Below are 24,272 nucleotides of genomic sequence, written 5' to 3'. Positions count from 1 at the left end.
AACGGACCTCCGGAACGAATTAAGTACTTAACCAGAGGTACCACTGTACTTGGGAACAAGTTCCACTGAACTCCCCAGTAGACTTCGATGTAAGAAACCCACCCCATCCATTCTGGCGTAAGCCTTCCGCGGGCCCAAGCCTCCTCCACCGGACAGAGGGGCGGCGGGTGCTGTGACCCACGAAACCTTAGGCTACAGATCGCATTTGTTAGCCTTCACGGAGCTCCGGGGCTTTTCCGTGCCATTTGCTGCAAACACACACACAGACAGCCCCCCCCCCCTCTCGAGCCACTGGGAGCCCCTCGCCCTACAAAGACACAAACACCCAAGGTCTTCCTAACCCTCTCTTCGCATCAGAGGAAGGGAAGAAGACCACGTTCCTGAGAAGAAAGAGACATTTGAACGAAAGATGCTCCCTTTCTTTTCTATAACAGGTTTCTACATTCAAAACATACACATCAAGAACGACAATGAAACAACCCCCCGGTCGCCCAAGAAAAACTCGTCTCCAACTGGCACGGATTTACCTTTTTATTGAACAACCAGAGTCCGCTCTTTTTGTTGTCATTTCCTCCCCCTTCCCGGTTGTCTAGCAAGAGTTGGCGGCCCAGCTTTTCTCCCCCCGCTCCTAGCGTGTCCATAATAAGCAGAAGATCTCCTGGTAGCCAGTCAGGTCTTCCTCGAGTCTCTCCCACCCCCCCCCCCGCCGCCGCCCCCACGCCTTCCTTTCCGTTTGGTTCCTGCGAGCCATTGAAAAGAATGCGGAGAGATACCTGTTTGGGAGGAGGCTATGGGATGGAGTGGGGGAGAGAGGGAGGGTGGGGGAGAAAGAGGAGAGGGAAAGAGTTTCATTGGATTCCTCCCTCTCTCCCTCCCTCCTTCCCTCTCCCTGCTCTTTGCCACCCTTAAATCAAGGTGCGACGGGTGCCAAAGCGCGATGAAATGCAAAGAAAGCCAATTGCTGGCCCGAGGTGGGGGGAGATCGCTCCTCGGAGTCCTGCCTGCGACTCTGGAAGAGGCAGTAATTGCTGGAGACAGAGAGAGCTGGGGGGCTGGGCTGAGGTAGCCATGTATAAATAGTGTGATCTCCCCATTGAAAGGCATAAATAACAGCGGGAGGGATCTAAGCCCCGAGACAGCGCCCCGTCTCTGCTCTTCGACGTGGTCTTCCTCGCTGCTTGTCACGAGGAGGAGGATTTAAAACAAAACACGCGCACGCAACGCGCAACACCACCTTCAAGCAGCAGCAGCAGCAGCCTGGACCGACGAGGCGGCCCCCTGGACCTCCTGAGTGCAGATCTCCACCCCACCATCCCCACCACCACGACCCACGCCCAGATCCAGCCGCTGCAGCGCCGAGGACCTCTTCACTGTGGATCGCGAGCGTGCGCTTCTTCTTTCCCCCTCCCCCTCCCCAGCCACCGGGTCGCCATGGAAGAACTTACCGCGTTTGTCTCCAAATCTTTCGACCAGAAAAGCAAGGAGAGCAGCAGCAGCGGAGGAGGAGGTGGTGGCGGCGGAGGTGGTGGTGGAGGAGGAGGCGGCGGCGGCGGCAGCAGCGGCGGAGGAGGCACCGGCCACAAGAAGGAGACTATCACGTACCGGGAAGTTTTGGAGAGTGGGCTGGCGCGCTCGCGGGAGCTGGGCGCCTCGGAAGCCGGCAGCCTGCAGGAGCTGGCCGAGAGCGGCGCGCACTGCCCGGTGCACCTCTTCAAGGAGCACGGAGACGGAGACAAGGACAAGCTCAAGGACTTCAATCACGCCAGCAGGACCTCGGAAGGTAAGGAGGGCACCGGACCCACCAGGCGAGGTGGTGCGTGGGGGTGTGTGGAGGGGGGCTCTGTCTCTCCACCTCCTCTCCCTGCCCCAGACACCAGCGCCGAAGGCCTCGAGGCTTTTTGGGTGGGGAGGAGCGGTTGGGCAGCGGGCGATATAATAATAATAATAATAATAATAATAATAATAATAATAATAATAATAATAATCCACTTGTCTAGCAACAACAGGAATGGCCGCTGGGATCGTGAAGCACTTCTGGAGTGGAAAGTAGAAGGAAAAGGGAGAGGAGGGAGAGAAACACCCAAACTTTCCCCTTAGCTTTTCTGGGAACAATAGGAGTGCGTGGAGATGGGGGGCGGGCGGGGAGGAAAAAGAAAGAAGCAGGTTTCGCATCGACGACCCGATTCGATCCGGAGCCCGGGTATCCTTTGCCCGGTTGCCCGCCTGTGTTGCTGCCCGAAAGAGCCTGTTCTGGAACGAGCCTCCAACGTCGTGGCTTCAATTATGGCTTCTTTTTTTTGTTTCTTTTCTTCCATTAAAAAGAGGCGTGAGGGAAGCCAAGCTCAGGGTAAACTGGTCAGAGGCCTGCGGGGAAGATCGAAGCAGAAAAGAAGGACGGGAAGGAAGGGAAAGCACTTTAGAATTTTGTACCGAGCCCGTGTCGATAGTTTCTCCGGGTGTCAGTTCCTTCCTTCCTTCCTTCCTTCCTTCCTTCCTTCCCCTAATGTGTAAGGTAGAGTCCCTTCACCCCGGGCCACCAGGTCGATAGCTCTTCCTGTCCCGCTTCACTGTTGCCTATAGAAAGGAGCATTCTGAGGGTGAGGGAAAGTAAATTTTTAAGAAAGTTGATAAAACGTTTTTCGGCGATTTAAGACAGGTTTCCTCCAGGGCAGACGCGATGGGATTAAATGCAGCAATCCCTTAGGTGTGAGAAGGGAAAACTTTAAATTAAAATTCAGCAGGGCTGCTCAGTCATGTTAATCTCCCTTCCTTAAAATATGTTTTACTCCGCCATTCGTTCTGCTCCTTCGCTTCGTAAAATAATAACGGTGTGTTGGATCGATAGTATTTAGGAGATTTGGGCCACTTGTACCATAAACAGAACAAAAGGAAACGAAACAGCATTCTGTCCATTATAGAAAAGCCCTATCACTCAAATCTGCTCGCTCTTTTAATATCAATTCTACATATTATTAATAATTCTTTTTTATGTTCTATTAGATTCGTTATAATCGGAAGGAGAGCTTAGACGCAGGGCTAAATAAATGAGAATTTAATTTCTGGGAAGCTTTAACAATTCCAATTTCATATATATATATTAGAGAGAGAGAGAAGGGCCTTTCAGAATACATTTTTTAAAATAGTAAGGCGTGAAATCCTTCGAGTTTCCTGAAATACTGTCAGTTCCAATGCACGGTTATTGTTTTGGGAAACAATATACATATCTAATATTTTATATACATAGATACCCGTTTATTGAAAACGTGCTTCATTCTCAGCAGTCACCTGAACACACAACTCTGATATGTCATAAAATATATTGTAATGTCTCTCTCTCACACACACATCTCAAGTTTGTAATTGTTTTTCGGTTAAAAAAGAAAGTAATTCAAAAGGGTATCAACCTCAGGAAGAATCCATGGAGGAAGACTGGTTTCCAGCGGTACAACAAACATTACAAGCGAAAAATCATTACCATATTTGTGAATGGTTGGAACGCTGGAACGTGTCTCCATTAAAGGGAGTTGTAAGCGAACCCCTCGAACGTTCGTTGGGAGCAAAAAAATGTAGCGAAGTGAGTTTCAGCGGAATCAGGGCAAGAGACTAATGGACAGTGTGTGTTGAGAGATATTCCTCAGAAATCCGTTAGCTTCGCACCTGTGTTTGGTAGCTGTAGTGCAAAACAAAACCCTGTAGGTAAGCATAACACTGTATTTAAATTAAAATTTCCCCTCTTAATTCAAGGCTGCTTCGTCATATTTTTAAAAAGCCACGACAGTAAAAACCCCTCTGGCTGAGGATACATTTATATATAGTTTTCTGTTCAATCTGAGGCTTGCCTGGGGATTCTTAGGCAATTCGGTGTGTCCCATCAGTTAAAATTATGCTTTGAACCAAATGCCCTGATTCTTAAACTTATTTTACTTGGAGGTATATAATACTGTAAAGCCTTTCGACGTCAGAAGATTTGCATGTAAGAGGTAGTAGGCTGGAACACAACACTGCTTCCTTAAAGTCAAACCAAAACAACAGAACTGGACAGCAGAGGTTTAACCGTGTCACTCCTCATCCCAACCCACTTTTCTTTGGGAGGTCAGTGAGTCTGGAATCGAGGGGATTTACTTCCAGGGAATGCGCTTGGAGACGGGCACGTCTGTGTAAACCAGCTGTCCGACAGGCTGCCGTCCTCCGCGTCGCCGCTGAACTTGCCAGTAAATAAGTTCCATGGAGAGGAATGGTGCCCCATTGGGCCCAGCAAGGCTTCCTTCCCTAGGGTGGGAAGGGCGTCCTTTGCATCTGGCTAGAGAGCGCTCACGTCGAGGTTATTGCCGTTAGTGTGACTTGAGCTCCTCAGGTAAAGGCGGCAGGAGGAAGTCCCTGCGCCAACCCCCGAATTTCAAATCCCTTTCAGAACAGGCGAGATGAAATCCTCTCTCCCCCGCCCTCTGCCCAGTCCCTCGTTACATCTTCACGCGCTCCTGTTCTTTGCAAACGTGACGTTTTGCTGCGGGAGTGACGTGTTGGCTCCTCAGAAGGCCAGCCGGGGCTGCGGGGCAGAGAGGGCGTCCAGGCCACGCTCTTTCTGCCACCCAGAGCGCACCGGGCCCACGCTGCTGCTGCTGCTGCTGCTACAGAGGCGCTGTCTTTTCCTCTGGGTGCTTCTGTTGGGTTGGAACATTATTCCAACCCAACATGCTTCCTTTCTTATCAGTTTCTATCCCGAGGGAGGAATCTTCCCCCGAACGGACCGTAACTGAGGCTTGGTGGCTTTTATCAATAATATATTGGAAAGGCGATGGGTTATAAGCATATCGTCTTGTGCCATTTGTTTTTGTTTTTTAAGCACAGCCCACAAAAGGCAGCATTTAACCTGCTCTGGCCAAAGGTCATCCCGATTATGTCGCCCGAATCATTTCTAATGGTTACCTGGTCACAGGAAAGCTGGGTTCATCTCGTGTGTGTGTGTGGGTTCCCACATTCCTAAAGCCTCTCAGTTGGGGACTATGGATTCTAATATCCTTTGGATTTATTTTAAAGCGCGCGTAACGGAGCGAAACAAACATGCCGTTTTCCTGGTGCTTTTCTTCTTGCTCAGTAGCTATTAGAGAGGGGAGGGTCCCCCATGTCTTTAAAAAGCGTGTTTCCGACCCCCTTCCGCCATGTCTAGACTGCAAAATGAGGCCCCGATCCCCTCCCGGTGGAGGCGACTGGCCAGGAAGAGTGGACACGTCTCAGAGCCTCTCTCATCTGAAAGTGGCCATTTCCTCTTGACACTTGTTTCGCGTAAAATCTTTGCTACTCTTGACTTGCGTGGGGTATTTGGATCTTTAACTTTCCTCAGGAGGCTTGTCAGTTCAGAAAACCTAGGCCACACTTCCTAGCCGCGACAACATATTGCCACCGAGGTATGATCCTGCAGTCTTCAAAAATAAGATGATTAAGTTTGTACGCGTGGAGAGACGGGAGATGTCCCTTATAAGGGGCATTTAGCAACCTTAGCTGGAGAATATGTGAGTCACACAAGGTCTCTCTAAGGACCATCACCTGTTCTGCGCCCAAATAAATAATTTTCTCGCTGCAACAGGAGAAAAAATCTATCCTGGCTGCGTAGCAGTCAATTACGTTTGTATCAGAGCAGGCTCTCCGTGAGCTCCGAAAATTTACTAACGAATATTCCACTCAACCCCCGAAATGTGTCATCTGAGCATAGGGGACGATGTCAGCTTTCGCTTGCCTTTCTTTTGGGGGCTCACAGGGCGACCGTCCTTCGCCTTGGCTGGGGAAACTATGTGCCCAATTCGCCCGCCTCAAGGGCTTTAAGGAGGAAATTAAGGAGACTTCTATGATGCGCAACTTTGTTGTATTCGTTTCCTCTTCCCTACCCCCATTCCCCCCCCCCGCCCCCGGCAGGGATCTATGAGTGCAAAGACAAGCGGGAAGAGGTGAAATCCGAAGACGAGGACGGCCAGACCAAGCTGAAGCAGAGGAGGAGTCGAACCAATTTCACACTGGAGCAGCTGAACGAGCTGGAGAGGCTCTTCGACGAGACGCACTATCCGGACGCCTTCATGAGGGAGGAGCTGAGCCAGAGGCTGGGGCTGTCGGAAGCCAGGGTTCAGGTAAGGCAGCCTTAGAAGAAGGCCAGAGCCCTCCTCCTGCTGGCCTTGTTTCGGATCTCTGTCTACCCCATTAAAATCCCCTCCTTTTTGTCACGCGCAGCACCCGGACACGTGTGACGGAGGGGGGGCAGCAGCCATGGGGGGGGGGAATTCCAGCCACTGGCGCTGCTCTCGATTTCTCGCCCCTTTAGAATCTTCAGCAGACACGGAGCGTTCGAAACATCCCTGAGTGCCGCTCGCTAACCAATCAGAGGCCTGATTAGTAGCCCCAGCCAGGAACGAAAAACCTTTCCCTTTTCCCTTGAGGTTCTACTGCTCCTCTTTTATTTTTTTAACAGGGAGAGGGTGGGAGCAACTTCGGAGAACAATTGGTGTAGATCAAGCTAGGCTGGTTGGGTGCTCTGGGACTGGATTATCCAGAGCCGGGAGTGGGGTGGTGGTGGTGGTGGGGAAACGTGCCTCTATTTGACTTGCATAACAAGGGTATGAATTCATGGTGCCCCATCTGCTCCGTTTGTCGATCCCCCGGAAAACAGAACGTCTCCCAACCCTCGAGGAGGTGTTTGGGTTGTGGGGCCTGCCTGCTGGTCATGCGGCCAAGGCATATGCTCGATACAAGAACAGATTGTTGCCTTTAAAAATGCATTTTTATTTATTTTTTTTAAAGGCCTTTAGCCTTGCTCACTAGAGAGAGAGGGGGGGGGGGCTGGAAAAGAACCAAACAAGAAAATAGAAATAATTAAAAAAGGGTGGTGCAGGTTGTGGCGATTGTCGCAGCATCGTTCCCCCTCAAACAGAGGTTGTGCAAAAAGGAGGGAAGAAGGGGGTTGGACTAGATGATCCTTGAGGTCCCTTACAACTCTACAATTCTATGATTCCATGGAAGTGATCAACCTGTAGCATGGCTTTAGGGTCAAAGGCATGTGGGGAAGGCTGAGCTCCAGCTGAGCTTTTATTCTGGCTGAACTCCCACAGCACCAAAAAACTATTTTAATGAACCACGCTTCCAGTTCCCCCAGTGTTTTTCCTTGGAGGTGATGGTGGGAGTCACACTAGGAAAGGGGAATCTCAGTCTAAATGCTTTAAGTCAGGGGTGGCTCGCCAGATGTTGACCCCGCCAGATGTTGCTGCACCAAATTTCCCATAATCCCTGACCACTTCCCAGGCTGGCTGGGACTTTGGGGGGTTAGAGCCCCACGACTCTAACAGAAGAGTTAGCCACCCCTACTTTTAGTATGAACGCCCCACTAATATTAGTGGGGTTGACTTCCACGTCCAGCCTTGAGCAGCATTTTTGTGCGCCTGGAACGCCTGCGTGTAATTCCTCTTTCCAGGGCAGGTCTGCCATTTAACTTTTAAAACGTTTCTTTGTAGGCTGTTCCCCCCCTGAAACAGCTGGGAAAACTAGGTTCCTGAACAGTTCGGGTTTTAAATAAATACAACAATAAATGAAATATTCCCCAGGAACGGAATAACGCTTACTGGAGTGCTCTTCTTGGAAAGGAGAGCTTACGAGGGGGAATACTGAGAGAGGGGGAGGGAGAGAGAAGTCGTGGCTCCCAACCCCCCGCGCCGAAGATTGATCTAACCGCCCAAGATAAATGAATGAAAAGATTAAACTTTGGCTGAAGGGGACATCAACTTTTATGTCATCTTCCCAGCTCCTTCTAGGCGAGCCGGTATAATATCTTGCCAGAGCCTTGATGTAGCGTTTCTATAAAAATAAATTACTCGTAGTGTTTCTATAAAAATAAATTACTTGTAATTGAATTCCGCACTCTTTCTTTCAAGTAGTTTATTACCGGAGTAGCGCGGCACCTTAACAGGATATTCATAGTTACAGGAAAATTGGCGTTCCAAGTGCTTGCAGGTTTCATGAAATATTCCACCCTCTCCCCTCCCCCTCCCCAGCAGCACTCTCTCTCTCTCTCTCTCTCTCTCTCTCTCTCTCTCTCTCTCTCTCTCTCTCTCTCTCTCATATTTCTGAAGGGGGAAAACATCCTTCAGACTCTCCCCACCCCCCAAAAAATAAAGTCCAGAGAAAGCCGTTTTAGAGAGAACCCTTAATTAAAACATAATCAGGATTCGATCGGCTAAAAAGGACTCGGTCGGCATCTTATTAAAGGAGGAAGAGAAAAGGAAGGAGACCGAAGGGCGAAAGCAACAACAACCCAAAGATATTTTAATACTCTCCGAATTGCCTCCTAATCCCCGTCTGTAGCGCCTGTCCCTTGTTGTTAAAGGATCTAGTTTCAATTTAGTGTGGAAATGTGCTGTAAATAAATTGGAGCTCCTACGGTAGCTACTTCTTATTAACCTTTTATTTTTAGTGTTGTACCGGCAACTCATATCGCCCAGCTGTCAGGGTTATAATTGAAAGTTATGAGACCATAGTGAGGAGCAGGCAGTAATTCAATTACGAGCAAATATCTTCGGGTTTTTATGGCGCAAGGCTAAATTAAATGTCATTATTCACTGTCTCTAATGGAAATCAAAAGGAAATCAGATTAGAGCATTTGTGAAAGAAATCACTGAGTGATCCTTAATGAAGAAATAACTGTCTAAAACACTGTCCTGCGCTTTACTTAGCATATTCATGACTACTTGGAATTGATCGGGAATCACACCCGAGCTGATTTATGATGGCTGCGCGCGCGGGCTAATTCATCACTTTTATTCCTCATCACTTTCGCCTTTTTCCAAAGCAAAAAAATAAAAAATGGGAAGGGACGCTTTTCTTTGCCCAGCTGGGCACAGCGAGTCTTTTTAAGAAGTGCCTTTCAGGCGCCACTGGTACGAGCCGGCAGCGTTTAACGCGGATTAGTCCCTCACATCACACGCCTCTCGCACGCTGCTCCTGACCGAGTGGTTAAAGCTGGGTAAAAGGACATTTTTGCCCCAGAATTTGCCACATATCTGCACCCGATGTGTGATTAAAAAATAAAAATAAATAAAGTCTGCCTCGTTTAACAGGATAACAGACGACCAAACGACCCTTGGGGGTGGGGAAGGAACTCTCCCCGGAATTGGTATAAATTATATTATGACGAGTGGCGTAGAGAGCGGAATTAGCACAGAGGCAGGTCATGGGAGTCATTCCAAAATCATTAATGCTGGATAAAGAGCTACACACACACACACACACACACACACACACAGAGAGAGAGAGAGAGAGAGAGAGAGAGAAGGGGATATAGAATGAAGAATAAATAACATGAGGGGCATATTCATTTTTATTCATTGGTTAGTTATCTGTCAATACAGTTCAGCCACCGTCTGTCCTCAGACAGGATAGCTGAAGGTTTTCTGTTTACAACTTTTAAATGCACATTTCCTTCCCCGGCTTAATTAAGCAGGATTATTTAAAACTCTGATTTAGGGTGAATTCTTTATTATTATTATTATTATTATTATTATTCTGACACACCATAAAAAGATCCCCATTCTCAAGGTTTATATGAATGGTAGGTGGTTATATTAAGAAACTAATACTGTATTTTCGTTTCAAGTGGGGCGTTCACAGTACTAACGGTCGGAACAAAACCTAGCTAGAACCCAAATATTTCGGCTGAATTTGACTAAAGCTGTCATTTCTCAGCACACCGGTGTTTCGCTGAAAGCAACGGTCCTTTCTCCCAAGGGAGGCGGAGAGATGGCGGGGGTTGGTACTCCAAACGTTAGTCCGCTTGAAGTGGCTAAGTTTCCAGAGGTGTTCGAAAGAGTCTTAGAATTGTAAAATTGGAAGGGATCTCAAGGGCCATCTAGTCCAACTCCCTGCAATACAGGAATAGTGTGCCCAACGTGGGGCTCGAATGCAGCACCCTGAGATTAAGAGTCTCACGACTGAGCTAAGAATGCCCACGGTCTCCCATGGCAGTGGTCTCCCATACAAGCACTAACCAGGCCTGACCCTGCTTAGCTTCGGAGATCCCACGAGACTGGGCGTGTTGAGGGTCGTACGGCCGTCTATCTATTCCAGGCTGTGCTGCGTGTTGCGCTCTTCACAGAAACAGCAAATCCAAGGGAGCCAGAGATCAGGACATTAAAATGGAAAGGGGACATTTCCACTGGTAAAGAAAGCTCCCTTTCAAAAAGTTCAGGGATCGCTCGGAAATTGAGCAAACTGCCCCCCTCCCGTTCCCCCATCTTTTAATTTGAGACATCACCTATTAGAGACCCGGATCAGGGAGGGGGAGGCGACGCCACTAGCGCACGTGTGAAGGCGGCCAATTCCTGTTGAAGAAACCCATTCCAGTACCCCTGGATAATTAATGTCTTTGGAAGCCTTTCTTTGCACTAATTACTCCGTTGTAAATGGCCATCATTAAGGCAATTGAAGAAAGCTCGGAGGCGAAATGTGATGTAGGAAGTGCAGTTAGTATTAATTAACCGTATGATCAACTTGGCAAGCGGAGGAACTTGGAGGGGGGGGGCGGGGCGAATGGGAGCGATGTTTGCTTAACTCCCAGATTTGATCTGTCTCAGCAGACAGAGGCTGACTAAAGTTTGATTTAGTAAGAGGAGGGGGGTGGAGACACTGAGCATTTGACGGTAGACGTAATCCTTTAAACAAATTTGTAAAAAATCGTCTCCTTCCCCTCTCTTGGGAGAAGGTTCCCATGCTGCTTAGTACGCCAGAGAGATCTAAGGACACCCCCCCCGCCTCAATTTATAATACACGGGAATTTCCGGAATTAGGGGAGGATTACTAGGCTGACAATTTTTTTTAAAAAAGAAAAATAATAGAATAATAGAATAGAAATAATTCCTTCCACCCAAATTTGGAAAGCGTTTGATTGTCGCGTGGAAGTCAAGCCTATTTAAAAGTCAATCGTGGCTCTGAAAAAGGGATTTATGGTGGGATCCATAACCCAGTCAAAAGACAAATGGAAAGGGGTAATTGAAATCTGTTGGATTAACCCCCTTTGAATAATCCTTCTGGATGATGTGTGTGGAATTAATTAATTGATTTCCCCATAAACGGAATTTGCATTCGAAGTTGAATTGACTTTCAAGGGAGGGTTTGGGGGTCGTGGCTGTGCAGGGCGATCCTGGGCATCGTTTACTCGAAAGTAAGCCCGGCGGAATTCAACGAAATGCTGTGCCTTTCCTGTAAGGAAACAGGCTCATGCCACAATATACTTTTTAATCTTCAAGGAAACTTGATTGGTTTCGCTACTTTTCTAGAATTCCTTTCAGTGAAGTTCTTCTGGGATCGCAACCTTAATCGCTGGCAGCTTCTTCTGTTGCTCGGGAGTAAATCCCAAGTAAATGAAGAGTCCCTCCACTGAACCGTGATGGGACTTTCTTCCGAGTAATCAGTGTTTGGGTGTGGATCCATGGCTGGCCATTGTAGTGGGCAATTCCAAGGTCAACATAAGACAAAGCCCTGATAAACTCTGGCAGAAATTCGGGAATAAAAGGGTTTAGCTGAAACCCACCCCGCCCGCCCCGCCTATTTTTCCTTAAATTGGGGGGGGGGGAAGCGATGCCACACGAGTCGACACAGGGGGAAACCCACTAAAACTGGTCCTTCTTTATGTATATGCGTTCAAAATTAACCTCGAGGAAACGCCACTGCCTGGCACACAGGGGGAAAGGAAGCCACATTCAGCCAAATTGGAGGAATGCTGGACGTGAGAGAGCAAAGGGTGTGTGTGTGTGGATGTATGAGAGATGGATGTGAATTGTAAATCGGCACTTGGTACTCGGCACTATTTGGGTGTGGGTGTGTGGCGATCTATCACATTTCTGTCTCATTGTTTCGTGTGTGAGCCGATAACCTCTTCCCCACGGGGAAATCTCCCTTAGCTGCCTGCCAGCCGAAACCTATACTTGTTCTCCCAGCAGTAAACCCCATTGACTTCCATGGGGCATGCTCCAAGGTCGGTGTGGGCATTGGATTGCGGCTTGGCTCTCTGCTCCTGAACGCCATCTGCCTGTTTTCCTGATTTCGAATAGGAGATGCCAAGAAGAGGCTTCCCTCCCCCGGTTTAAAGCTAGGCAAGCGGGCCGTCTTTGTTGCTGGACTGAACAGTTTCTTTCTTTGGATAGCCTCGGAGGCATTTTGTTCATCTGCTTGTTCTACATAATGATTTGCCCCCTTTTAATATTCCGCCTTTCCCGGTGAAAGGGAGCACAAGTATAAAAGCATTACAAACACACACTTTTAGGGAAGAGAAGAGTGCCCCCTCCCATTTCAGACCGTATTTGTTTGATCTTCGGGAGTCCTCTCTATTTCTGTCCGGGTCCCTCAAGAGTGACTGCTGGTCTAAATCTAAACCTTTAGATAGGAACATATTCTTTGGTTTAAAGAAGTGCGCGCGCGGACCTGTACCATTCACGTTATATTTATGGGATACTGAACTACACGCCTAGCTCTTAAAATACATTGACTTGTTTGCGGTCTAAGCCTTGAATATATCCTTGCAAAATTCCTCCCCTACTGGGGGGGGGGAGAGCAGGTTCCAAATTGTCCCTCCTCCTGACTGATATCCGAAGTGCTATAAACTGAGCAGTTGTGCAAGCTTCGTTGTCGCGCCGAGGCGGTCAGTTTGTGCCCGGGATGTCGCACTTTAGCTTGTAGGTGAGGGCTTATATGCTTGACCGGTTCTCCATACAGTATTAAAAACACGAGAAGAGCTTCATTTCCAGCCTAGTGGTCTCTGGGAGCAGAACTTTGGGGATGTTTCATGGCTGTGTCTAGCGCCCCCACAGGCCAATCCATGTATTGCCTCTTATACGTTCGAAGGGTTGCTGCCCTTGGGGCTCCCGCTGCGCCACACTGGCAGCCCCTTTCTCTGAATCCCTTGAGATGGAGGAAGCAAAGTCTCCTTTTGACCAGGACTTTAAAAAAAAAGGAAAAAGAGAGAGTACGCATGCGCGGGGAAGGAGCGGCTACACCCCCGCATCAACTTCGCGGTGCTTTGCGAATTTGGATTCGCAACCTTAGGAGGGAGGTCGCTCGTGGCTTGACTGCTCCTCTTAAAAGCGCTTGTTTGCTTGACTTTGACATCAGCCATGCTTGGGACGATCAAGATGCAAACTCTGCATTTCACAACAGGGGACGACTTTCTCCAAGCTGCGCATTGTTCCGTTGGTGGGGTTTTTTTTTTAGCAGAAGTGCGAATGAATCCCATTTCGATTCTTGTCCGATTCTCTGTTCGCACTCGGATCTCACCTGCTCTATTTGCACCTAATTGTTGCAAGTGAAACTCGTCTCATCACTTGCAGCCCACATTTTCTGATCTGGTGGCTCCTTTATGCTTTTTTATAGCAATAAGAATAATACAGAAAGTCACTCTTCTCAGGTAATTTGTATTATTTTTTAAAAAAACTGAACTATGTGCGTATATGGGTGTGTGTGTGTGTGCACAATCAACAAAAACCTCTAAGAGGTTTACACAGTCCCCCATTCTAGTGCAGAAATGTCCCCTACCCAGTGTGGACGTAAGGATTGCTTGTCATTCCAACAGCGGGAAAGAAAATGCTGCATTTATACCATTTTAGTGGTGTATAGCACTATTTTCTTATTTCGAAACACCTCAGGCTGCAATCCTATACACGTTTACCCGACAGGAAGCGCCATTGAACCCAACGGGATTTACTTCTGACACGTATAAGGATCACACTGTGAATCTCTTGAAACCTGCTTACCAATACCACGACCCTTGTCTTAAAAGGGCCTTTGACTAGTCCTGCTGTTTTGCGTGATGTATACTGTTACCTGTATGCCTAATAAACAAGCACTTCTCAGAGAGAAAGCCACCAGATGAGCAGAGCAAAGAGAGAAGTTACAGTAGCGTGCATAGCAAAACTGACACTTTGATTTTGGAAGAAGGAGAAGGGGGGGGGGGAAGCGAAGTATAAGGTCTTCATCTTTCCTTTGCCTCTCTGAGACTGTGGCACACAGGCTGAGAAAGCTTCTGTCCTCTGCCATTCGGACTCCATACTTTCGTGTGTTCTGAATATCCTCAAAAGCTTGTCCTTCTGTGGGTAGGAACTTACCTGTTTCTATATTGCTGGTCCCGTGAAAATCAATAAAACGTATCGACCAAAATAAAACCTCTTTATTGTACGAGCAATCAAAACGACACAAAACAGGGAGCAAGCTTCCGAGCCCAACAGGACTCTTCATCAGACTGAATATTAAGCAAGGGCGTGTGTGGGTAAGGGGGGGGGAAATGTCTGTATTGGTCAAAAAAGTACGTTTTTATAAGCACGGGTGGCTGCCAGACGCTTCAGAACTGATGGTGACAAACCTCTCCTCCCTTCATTTTCTTTGATTGCAGGTTTGGTTCCAGAACCGAAGAGCCAAATGCCGGAAACAGGAGAACCAGATGCATAAAGGTGAGTTCGAGCTGGAAAGTGCTTGGGTGGGCTGGAGGAGGGGAGGGGGTTGGTGAGCGCTATCCGGACCCCCGAGGTTCCTTCCTCACCAAGACACGTGTCTCTCCCTACCCCCGCTTTGCAGGTGTGATCTTGGGGACGGCCAGCCACTTAGACGCCTGCCGAGTGGCCCCTTACGTCAACATGGGCGCCCTGAGGATGCCTTTCCAGCAGGTAGCTCGTTTTGATTCCTTTTGACCCCTTTCTCTCCCTGTACGTCCGAGGCGAATCGAGGTTCTGGAGGGGAAGGGCGCTGTAGAAAAGGACACGCCTCTTCCGAGCGGGCTGTCAGACGGAAGGGGGCGGGGCTTATACGTCTCTCGCTGGGCAGGAGGCGTGGCCGGAGCGGAGATCCGTCAGGAAGCCACGCCCCTGGCTTTCGGGCGTTTTTCAAGGCTGGGATGGGTCAGTGGCGAAGGAGTGCACTCTGCGCGCCCTCAGAGGCGCCCTTATCGTCCCCAGGTTTCGAACGAGGACTCACTGTGGCTTCCAAGTCTGGCTGCAATTCTGTTCACGCTCAATGTGGGAGTAAGCGCCATTGAAACCAGCAGGACTTATTTCTGAGTGAACACTGTGTAGGATAGTAATGTTGAGTGTTGCATCGTTTGGAAAAACAAAATTTCCGGCTACTTCTACTCATCCTCTTGGAAAGATGAGTACAGTGGTACCTCGGGTTACAGACGCTTCAGGTTACAGACTCCGCTAACCCAGAAATAGTACCTCGGGTTAAGAATTTTGCTTCAGGATGAGAACAGAAATCGTGCTTTAGCGGCGCGGCGGCAGCAGGAGGCCCCATAAGCTAAAGTGGTGCTTCAGGTTAAGAACAGTTTCAGGTTAAGAACGGACCTCCAGAACGAATTAAATACATAACCAGAGGTACCACCGTAGTTGATTTGCCTCAGCTACTGTTAGTAGAAACCAAACACGTTAATCTCTGTACTGAACCACTTAAATTTCTGCCTTTCAAGTAGTCTTTAAAGGCACAAGAGTTCTTACCTGTGGCGGGAAAGATATTGAATGCAGAGGGGAAGAAAATAAATCCAGGTAATTGTATCTTAACTCCCCCAAATACCTAAATGTAGAATTCCATTATTTTTGTTCCTCTCTCCTAAGTAGTCGTCCTAAAGCACACCTGCATTGCAGTCCTAGAAATGTTCACTCAGAAGTAAATCATGTTGCTTTTAATGGGGACATCGTTCTTGGTAAGTGTATACAGGATCATAGCTTGATCTGTATTTTGCTTAAGGGACAGGTGGATCCACAGCATACATTTAAAACACATTCAACACACTTATTCCCCCTCCGCACCCCCCGAATCCTGGGAACTGTTTCTCATTCCTCACAGAGTTACAGTTCCCAGCACCCATAGCAAGCTACTTTTCACTGAGACTGGGGAAAGCCATGTGCTACAAATGCACGGTGTGGATTCAACATTCGTGTGAAGTAGGTTAGGCTGAGAAACTGCTCTTTGTTCAAAGCTAATCTTTATCAAAGCAGCAGAGAAAATACTGTAGCGCAAGCATGTTTCAGGACTCACGCAATGAAACCACCTCCCAAACTTGCATGGCCATGAAGAAGTGTGTTTCTCAGACTCGGCCATCTTCTGATATGGGCAATAATAGAGACCTAATTAGATTGATTTAAGTAATGAGTACTGAATGATGCATTAAATTAAATTCACTGTAAACCTGCTACTTGCAAGGGGATTTGAATGCAGGTCTTTAACCTTCCAGTCACTATGTCGCACTAGCACTGTATGGAACGCAAAAACCATGCTTTGCTCACTCTTTTTGCCCCATTAGTCTTCATAACTGGGAACTGAAAGTAGTCTCACACACAAGCCATAGGGAAAAGTCAGTAAGCAGCAGAGATGCCTCAGCTCCCTTATATTTACATCCTCCTATGTAATTAAGCACCCCTGTGATTCTCGGGCTTCTGGAAAGGTCCCTTTTATTTCAAACAGGGTTTCAGAAAAGTGGGGCCTAGGTTGTTGATTTCTTCTGCGGGAACGTTTATCTCTTGCAGAACTAGAGCAACGTCGCTCTTGGTGATTTCACGCGTGAGGCTTAAATCAGGGTGGTCCAAGGAGAAGAAATCAAGACACATTTGGTTTCTGTTTTGAATTAGATCCTGCGTTGTTAACAGATTTAAGAAGGACACCAAGAGTTGTCAGCTTCTCACTCCCGAATGCTTGTGCTGTTTAACAGGGGCTTGTTCCACAGCAAAGCAGCAGTGGTGGTGACTGTTTCTCTCCATGTTGTGAAGCGCTTCATCTCCTAATTTGCTGTAGATCAAGCTGCTGCTAAAAAGGCACACCTAGAAGAGCTGGGTGGAAATTTGGCGATCCTCTTAACAAAGAGAACTCGGGCTGTGGGGCTGTGGTGGTCACGTGTGAAAATTCCTCTTTAAGAGCTTGTAACCTCGCATTGCCTCAAAGCTACTCGTGTGGACTTTATCTTTTTGAAAGCCACACAGAAATGCTGCCATTCAGATCAGTCTAGTGAATGTCTCCAATGCAAATGATAAGGGGAAAAAAGTAACAACCCAAAAACACTTACTTAGCGAGGCAGGATGTGAGGGGTAGGCAGGCAGGGGGTTCTTGTTTCAGCCCCCCCACGTGTGTCAGTGGGGCTTGGGTACTTCTCAGGCTGGAAGTGTGTCAAGCAAACTGGTCGATTCCCTGCAAAAGCACCCTAGCCACTGAGACACAGAGAAATAGAACTTGTTCCACTTTGTTTCCTTAAAAAACACAGGCAGGAGGAAGAAAATACTGGGGAGATGATTCTTTACCTTTCTTTGCCTCCCAATGGCTCCCCGAATATGTGAAAGCTTTTCTACTTTGTCAATTTCACCTTCATTAGCTTGAGGGTGAAACGGACTAGAAAAACAGCTCCATTTATTTTCGAAGTTAGACGTGTTAAGGGGAGCTGTGGCGTGAATAAGATGGCCATAGTTTTTGATGGATTTCTCCCACCCAAGGACAAGGGAGGAAGAGGAGAAAATAAGCAAGCCTGCAGGCGAGGCCACATGGCAGGAGGCTTGCAGATGAGTAGCCAGCTCAGGAAGATCTGAGGCCCTTCTCTTGACTTTTCTCTTCCTTCTCTTAAATGTATCTCACCCTTTTACATACAGAGATGTACAGGCAGTATTCTGTCCAGGCAGTAAATGCCTCCACACTTCCGGGCAGTGGAAGTGGGAAGGTGTGGAGACTATTGACAAGCACTTGACTCTTCTTGCCCAGTTTTATTCAAATGTTTGAATAGCCACATTCACTCATACCGATTGTCAAAGAGATTGAATTTAATCACACACACATACAACAAATCTTCTCCTATTCACCTAAACCCTCTCAGGCCCTGATAAGTGTCTAGTCCCTAGTCCCTTATAAGTGTTTCAGACGACAACAAATAAATATGCTTTAAAATAGCCATAAGTGTCCCTGAACCGTTGTTAAGTATTCTTAGAAATTGGTCAAATAATAAAGAGATGAAGGGGATGTGATTCTGTTCACAGACTCATCCTGTATACCTGGCATGCCTTACATGTGGTGTAATGGTTAGAGTGTTGGAGTAGGACTTGGGAGATCAGCGTTCAAATCCCCACTCAGCTACGTAGCTCCCTGGGTGACTCACCACCTTTTAGCCTCTTAGGAGAACACTACCTTGAGATCCTTGGATGATAAAGGTAGTATATAAATGTAAATAATGATAATGATAACAGAATTGGATCAGGCTAGCAACAGAGCCAAATTTCCCCATTCCACCCCACCCTATACTTTTTTAAAAAATCCGACAGCTTCAAAGCGAAAAAGCTATACTCAGGAAAAATTATTTATAGCCATCTTAAAACAAATCTTACAAGGGGACTTATAAACCTTATAAACAAAGACCAGAGAAGTTACCTGGCACCTTGGGGCTGTAACTGTAACTCTGCATCAGATCTGGCAGCACGTGTTCCTGTTGAAAGTCCAGTGGTGTTTAGGAGCAGTTCAAACTCACTTTTGCAGCTATTTAATTACACCGGCGCCTTTTTAACGTTATTATTGTTATTACTATTCAAAAGTCCTTCATTTGCTGGACGTGTGCCACAAGGACTTTAGCAGTAACTGCAGATGTGTGTGGCTGCACTTTCTCTCCTGCACACCCTTGTGGGTATGGTTCTCCTTTTTCAGTTCCTAGAAGAAGGAAAAAATGTCTGTGTGACCTCCCAGGAAGCATTAATTTTGCTTGATAAAAAACATCATGGGGTAGAACCTTATAATACCATGCTACAAGTGAGGATCTGAAACAAAATGTGCAGGTTTTACCAGAGTCTGTGGCTAAGGTGGTTGAAAAATTTGAGTTAGCAGAAAAGATAGGTGGCTCATAGCTGTCAACTTTTCCCTTTTCTTTCGAGGAATCCTATTCGGAATAAGGGAATTTCCCTTAAAAAAAGAGAAAAGTTGACAGCTATGCCCCTGCTATAACACAGGTCTTACTTCATGCCCACTTTTTATTTTAAAAAAATCCAGTCTGCATGCAAGCCAATTGAACACAAGGCTTTTCTTGCAAACGAGCTTGGTGTGGCCTGGGAGAAGGTTTGAGAAGGCCATTCACATAGTTCTACAACTGGCCTGATATATAACAGTGTCCTACATTGCATGGCTGCTGTAAGTTACAGCCGTCCAATCTGCAACTGGGAAAAAAAAGTGAACTAAATTGCAGGTTTGCTTTATCCTGCTCTCTCAGTTCTACCTGCAGTGTGGGGATATATATAAAAAAGCAATGCAGGGTTCTGCAAACTCAGTTTCTGCTGATCTCCAATGTGCAATAGGGGTCTAATACCGCTGGACAACACTGTGGGGTTGCTGCAAAGTGCCCAGAGCCTGATATGCAGTATTCAGGGTTAAACCACAGAGCCTAGGGCTTGCTGATCAGAAGGTTGGCGGTTCGAATCCCTGCTCCTGCCAACCTAGCAATTTGAAAGCACGTCAAAGTGCAAGTAGATAAATAGGTACTGCTCCGGCGGGAAGGTAAACGGCGTTTCCGTGCGCTGCTCTGGTTTGCCAGAAGCGGCTTAGTCATGCTGGCCACATGACCCCGGAAGCTGTACGCCGGCTCCCTCAGCCAATAAAGCGAGATGAGCACTGCAACCCCAGAGTCGTTCATGACTGGGCCTAATGGTCAGGGGTCCCTTTACCTTTTTACACTGCCATTAAGCCGTTCTCTCCCAGCCAAGAGGAAGCTTGAATAGGTATCGCTATGTAGAGGAACCATGCTACAGAAAAGCAAAGAGTTTGTGTGTCTGGAAGATCCAGAAAAGGGGAACTCTGCAGTTCTAAGTCAATGGCAGTAAAATAATGAGTGGAATGTGGCAATTCAACAAGTTAAGGAACACCGGTAAAGGATTGATCACCATGTACAAAGAGTGGCAATGTGCAACAGTAGATTAATATGCTGAGACATAAGAAGAAAGTGCTCATGGTTATTTGGGTCTGGACCTTAAGTGGTTTCTGATATGCTATGCTGACACAGAGTGAGAGCATCTTTCTGCTGCTGCAGATGACAATGGTTAGAAGCAAAAACAACATTGTGATATCCTGTTGACTATATTGTGGTATTAGGTAGCTTACAGACCTTTTAACCACCGAGCCCAGTTTACCAGGAACCCACATCTGCCTGTTACAAAAAGCCATTCTATTCCTACAGGCTGCAGACCTATCCTGGTGTATGTCCCCTTGAAAACGCAGCCTATTTACAGATACACAGAATGACACTCATTTGTTTACCCTCCTGGAAGCTCCTTTACTCATTGTCCCTTTTGCTTCTGTCTCCTTCTTTTGCTCCCTCAGGTCCAAGCTCAGCTGCAGCTGGAAGGCGTCACCCATGCCCACCCTCACCTCCACCCTCACCTGGCTGCACACGCCCCTTATCTGATGTTTCCCCCGCCCCCTTTTGGACTTCCCATTGCCTCCTTGGCAGATTCCGCCTCTGCGGCCGCAGTAGTAGCAGCGGCCGCGAAGAGCAACAGCAAGAATTCCAGCATCGCTGATTTGAGGCTCAAGGCTCGGAAACACGCCGAGGCCCTGGGGCTCTGACATTTCCTCCCCAGAAGCCATTTTGTTGCCAGGGATGGACAATAGTATCTTTCCTCTATCCAGTCTCTGAGCTTGGCTGCGATAAGGACAACTGGTACCTTTTTAATGGCCCACAAGTACTTGTAGACAGGCTCAGCGCTGGCCTGTTCCTTCTTTCCTCCCTTTCTCATCCTCTCCTTTTATTTTGTTCAAAGACTTCAGCAACTTGTTCAGTTGATCTGAGGACTGAAGGACCTACTGGCCTATTTTCTGTTTTAAATTTTTATTTCAAAAAGCACTTAGTGCTAATGATTGCAGTTAAACTGTTCTTCAGCCACCAGATGCATAAATACTAGGTTTGAAATCAGTCTGGATCTCAGTTATAAGTGTCAGTTTTGGAAAAAAAAATTGAGAAAACTTTGGAGGAAAGTAGATTTTTTTGGGGGGCGGGCAACAGAACCCTCCAATCACGTGGCATCCATGAATCTTGGGACAAATGGAAGTGGACCCTGGCCAAACTGAAGATGATCATGTCAGCCCAACAACATTTGCTGCTGCCAGTTTTGCTACGTCGTGCATGTGCCTAACTTTAAACAATGTTTGAAAATCGCCAAGTATACTGAAACAAAAATGAAACAGAAAAAAGGAAAAAGCTTAACAACATTGTGGGGCTGGTCTCCATTAAGATGACATTTCTTCTTTGTTGCCAATGGTATTATTTCAATCTCATGAATCTCTTCCATCGCTATGGAGCTGCTGCTGCTGCAGAACTGGTTTGAATTTAAACGTGGAATTTCAGATCTGAGACAAGGCAGTGTTTTCTAAACAAAGCAGCAATAACACAACGGGGTGTCCAAATGACTACATCCTTCACAAGGAACAACAAGAACAACAACAACTGAGTGTGCGTGTGAGAAAGAGAGACACCCAAATTAGTTGGTGATCCAAATGACGGGAACAGTGATGAACACATCTGTTTTACTGAGAACCACCTGAACATGCTGAAATGCTTGTACTATGTGAACAGGTTTACTTCACCGTTTTTATTTCCAGATGTCTGGATCTCTGCGGAAGGCCTGCTTGGTTTACAGGATCTAGAGGGGTTGATTCATCTGTCAAAGATGGACACAGTTTTTTTTTTAAAAAGCATAATACTGATGCAGCGTTAATTTTAGTGAAATGCAATTAAGTGCAGTAAAGTGCAATACTGTAAATATTATAGATTAAAAGGGGCGGGGAAATAGCCGCGCATTCTTTTTCTGTTAAAAACCAACTCTGCAGGAACTGTAACCTGGTCCTTTGTGTTCAGACCTGGGAATTGCCATTTGTTGCCAAAATGATAAAGTCTGGGGCTTCTACAGATTGGGAAAGAAATATGAATTGCATATATAAAAGAGAACCGCCATGATTATGAATCCAGTTCATGTGCCATATTTCTGGGAACTAAGCTCAAATGCCTGTATTAATTATTATAACTATAATTTTATTTTTATTTGGCAATTGTTTTAAAGTAAGGAAACAACAACCAAGTCAATGTCATGTAGAGGTGGACAAGTTCAGTGGGGTTTTTTGGGGGGTGGATGGGGAAATTGAAGCCAATTTTATACACCAAATGCAAGCTCATTGGAGCTTATCAGCTAGTATGAGCTGCTACTACGACTCATAGAAATTGAGGAGAACTCCTTGAAATTATATTACCAAAGTGTCTAAGTTTATTATACCCACATTGCTCACTTACATGTAAATTCCTTTCAACCAATTTATTAACTGGTGCTTCTTCTGGAAACAAATACTGCTCTTGTCTACTTCTAAATCTGTTATTGCATATGATATCCAAGTCTCATTGATGGAATCTTTGCATCCCAACAGCATAAAATCATTAAGTCTGTTCCATTGACCTTCCAGTGTATTTCTTTTTTGAAGCAACCCATTAATAGTTTGAGAGGTTTTTGTTGATATCCTCCCCCACCCCAGCGAAGTGTTCGTAGGACAGAATGTATTGTATTTCTTAAATCATCAATATTTTCATCTCTATCTCCCTCTCCCTCTCCCTCGCTCTCTCTTTTCTAACCAGCGTGCAATCTCGTTGCCGGGATGGTTCTCTTTTCTCAGTTTATTTATTCTTCGCAAAACAATTATATTTTGGACAAGTTTTCAGAGTTGAAACATTTTGCCCGACTTTCCTACCTCTTTGTGAAAGCCCCAGTACCTCTTTATGTCAAGGGTATGGTGGAAACCTGAAATTAAAAACAGCTGCAGCAGCCCTGCACACCAATGTATACATATCAATCAATCACATCAGGCATAGGCAAACTTTGCCCTCCAGCTGTTTTGGGACTACAACTCCCATCATCCCTGACCACTGGTCCTGCTAGCTAGGGATGATGGGAGTTGTAGTCCCAAAACATCTGGAGGGCCAAGTTTGCCTATGCCTAAATCACATGGAAGGAAGTGTGTTTATGCCAACACACTACAATCTGAACACTAGTTTTATAGAGGCTATCCTACAACTGTGAATTGTACTCTTGTAAAGCTTTAGTGAAAGCTCTCTGATATCTTGAGTCCCCTGAAAAAACTAAAATTCCCAGGGCGCCTTGTAGAACAGTGATAATGGTTAAACTGGATTTATGTTGGTAGTGTGGATCTGGCCAAAGGGTGCAATCTGTGAGGGATGTGCTGTGTGGAAATCCCACTGAATGAAACCAATAGGAGGGAGGGACAATTGTGCTGTGTGCTCCTGAGCTAGGGAAAAACCAGCTAGAAAGTGGTTTATGAAGCTGTAAAGGTAAAGGTAAAGGGACCCCTGACCATTAGGTCCAGTCGTGACTGACTCTGGGTTTGCAGCACTCATCTCGCTTTACTGGCCGAGGGAGCCGGCATACAGCTTCCGGGTCATGTGGCCAGCATGACTAAGCTGCTTCTGGTAAACCAGAACAGCGCACTGAAACGCTGTTTACCTTCCTGCCGGAGCAGTACCTATTTATCTACTTGCACTTTGACATGCTTTTGAACTGCTAGGTTGGCAGGAGCAGGGACCGAGTAATGGGAGCTCACCCCCTCGCAGAGATTTAAACTGCCGACCTTCTGATCAGCAAGCCCTAGGCTCTGTGGTTTAACCCACAGGGCCACCTGTGTCCTTTTATGAAGCTGTAGGTAACACCAAGTAGAGAATTTAAACATAATACTAATAACAGATCATCAAATATTTTAGCCTTCCCCAAACTGGTGATCTCCAGCTGTTTTGGAATACAACTCCCATTAATCCCACCCAGTGCTAATGCAGTATAAGGAAAACTGCAAATCTTCCTCCTGTTTCTCATACAATTCCTGCACTTTGAATAAATAGATGGGAGAAGAGAACTGTTTGGGTCTAATTAACTAAAGTGTAGCCAGCACATTCCATTTTTAATTCACCATAAAGAGGTGCCAATGTGTGGTAGGGCCCAGTTTTGCTGGAAATTCACAATCATCTGAGCTATTATGACTTGTCTCATGTGCAAAGTTGGATATGACAGATCTGTTCTGCTTGACTTGAAATCTGACCCCCCCCCCAACAAGACTAAATAAAGTCTACGTGATACAATGCTTATTTAAAACGTACACGATCTATGACAGGGATACTTGTTTTCAGAAGGAGGCACCCATCTCTCACACCCTGAGAATGCCTTTTTCAGTAGAAATGCATTTGACCTTGATTTTATGTTTGATGG

The 24,272-nt window shown here is 46.6% G+C and overlaps 1 protein-coding gene across 2 annotated transcripts; it reads left to right on the top strand.

Annotated features, from left to right (window-relative positions):
• Window positions 1-881: 881 nt before the first annotated feature.
• Window positions 882-22,452, top strand: SHOX (SHOX homeobox). 2 transcript variants are annotated; one of them, XM_082221515.1, is made up of 5 exons: window positions 882-1,780; window positions 5,911-6,119; window positions 14,411-14,468; window positions 14,593-14,684; window positions 20,338-22,452. In XM_082221515.1, exons 1-5 carry the CDS (start codon window positions 1,432-1,434, stop codon window positions 20,581-20,583), a joined length of 954 nt encoding a protein of 317 aa, XP_082077641.1. In that variant the 5' UTR covers window positions 882-1,431; the 3' UTR covers window positions 20,584-22,452. The 2 variants fall into 2 exon arrangements, with proteins under 2 accessions (XP_082077641.1, XP_082077642.1); XM_082221516.1 differs by having other exon boundaries at window positions 883-1,780; window positions 14,593-14,681.
• The last annotated feature ends 1,820 nt before the right edge of the window (window positions 22,453-24,272 follow it).

Source organism: Podarcis vaucheri, assembly GCF_965113315.1.
Source record: "Podarcis vaucheri genome assembly, chromosome: 4".
NCBI classification, from domain to species: Eukaryota; Metazoa; Chordata; class Lepidosauria; order Squamata; family Lacertidae; genus Podarcis; species Podarcis vaucheri.
Note: the sequence above shows the minus strand (reverse complement) of the source record. Positions and strands in the feature narration are given on the sequence as shown.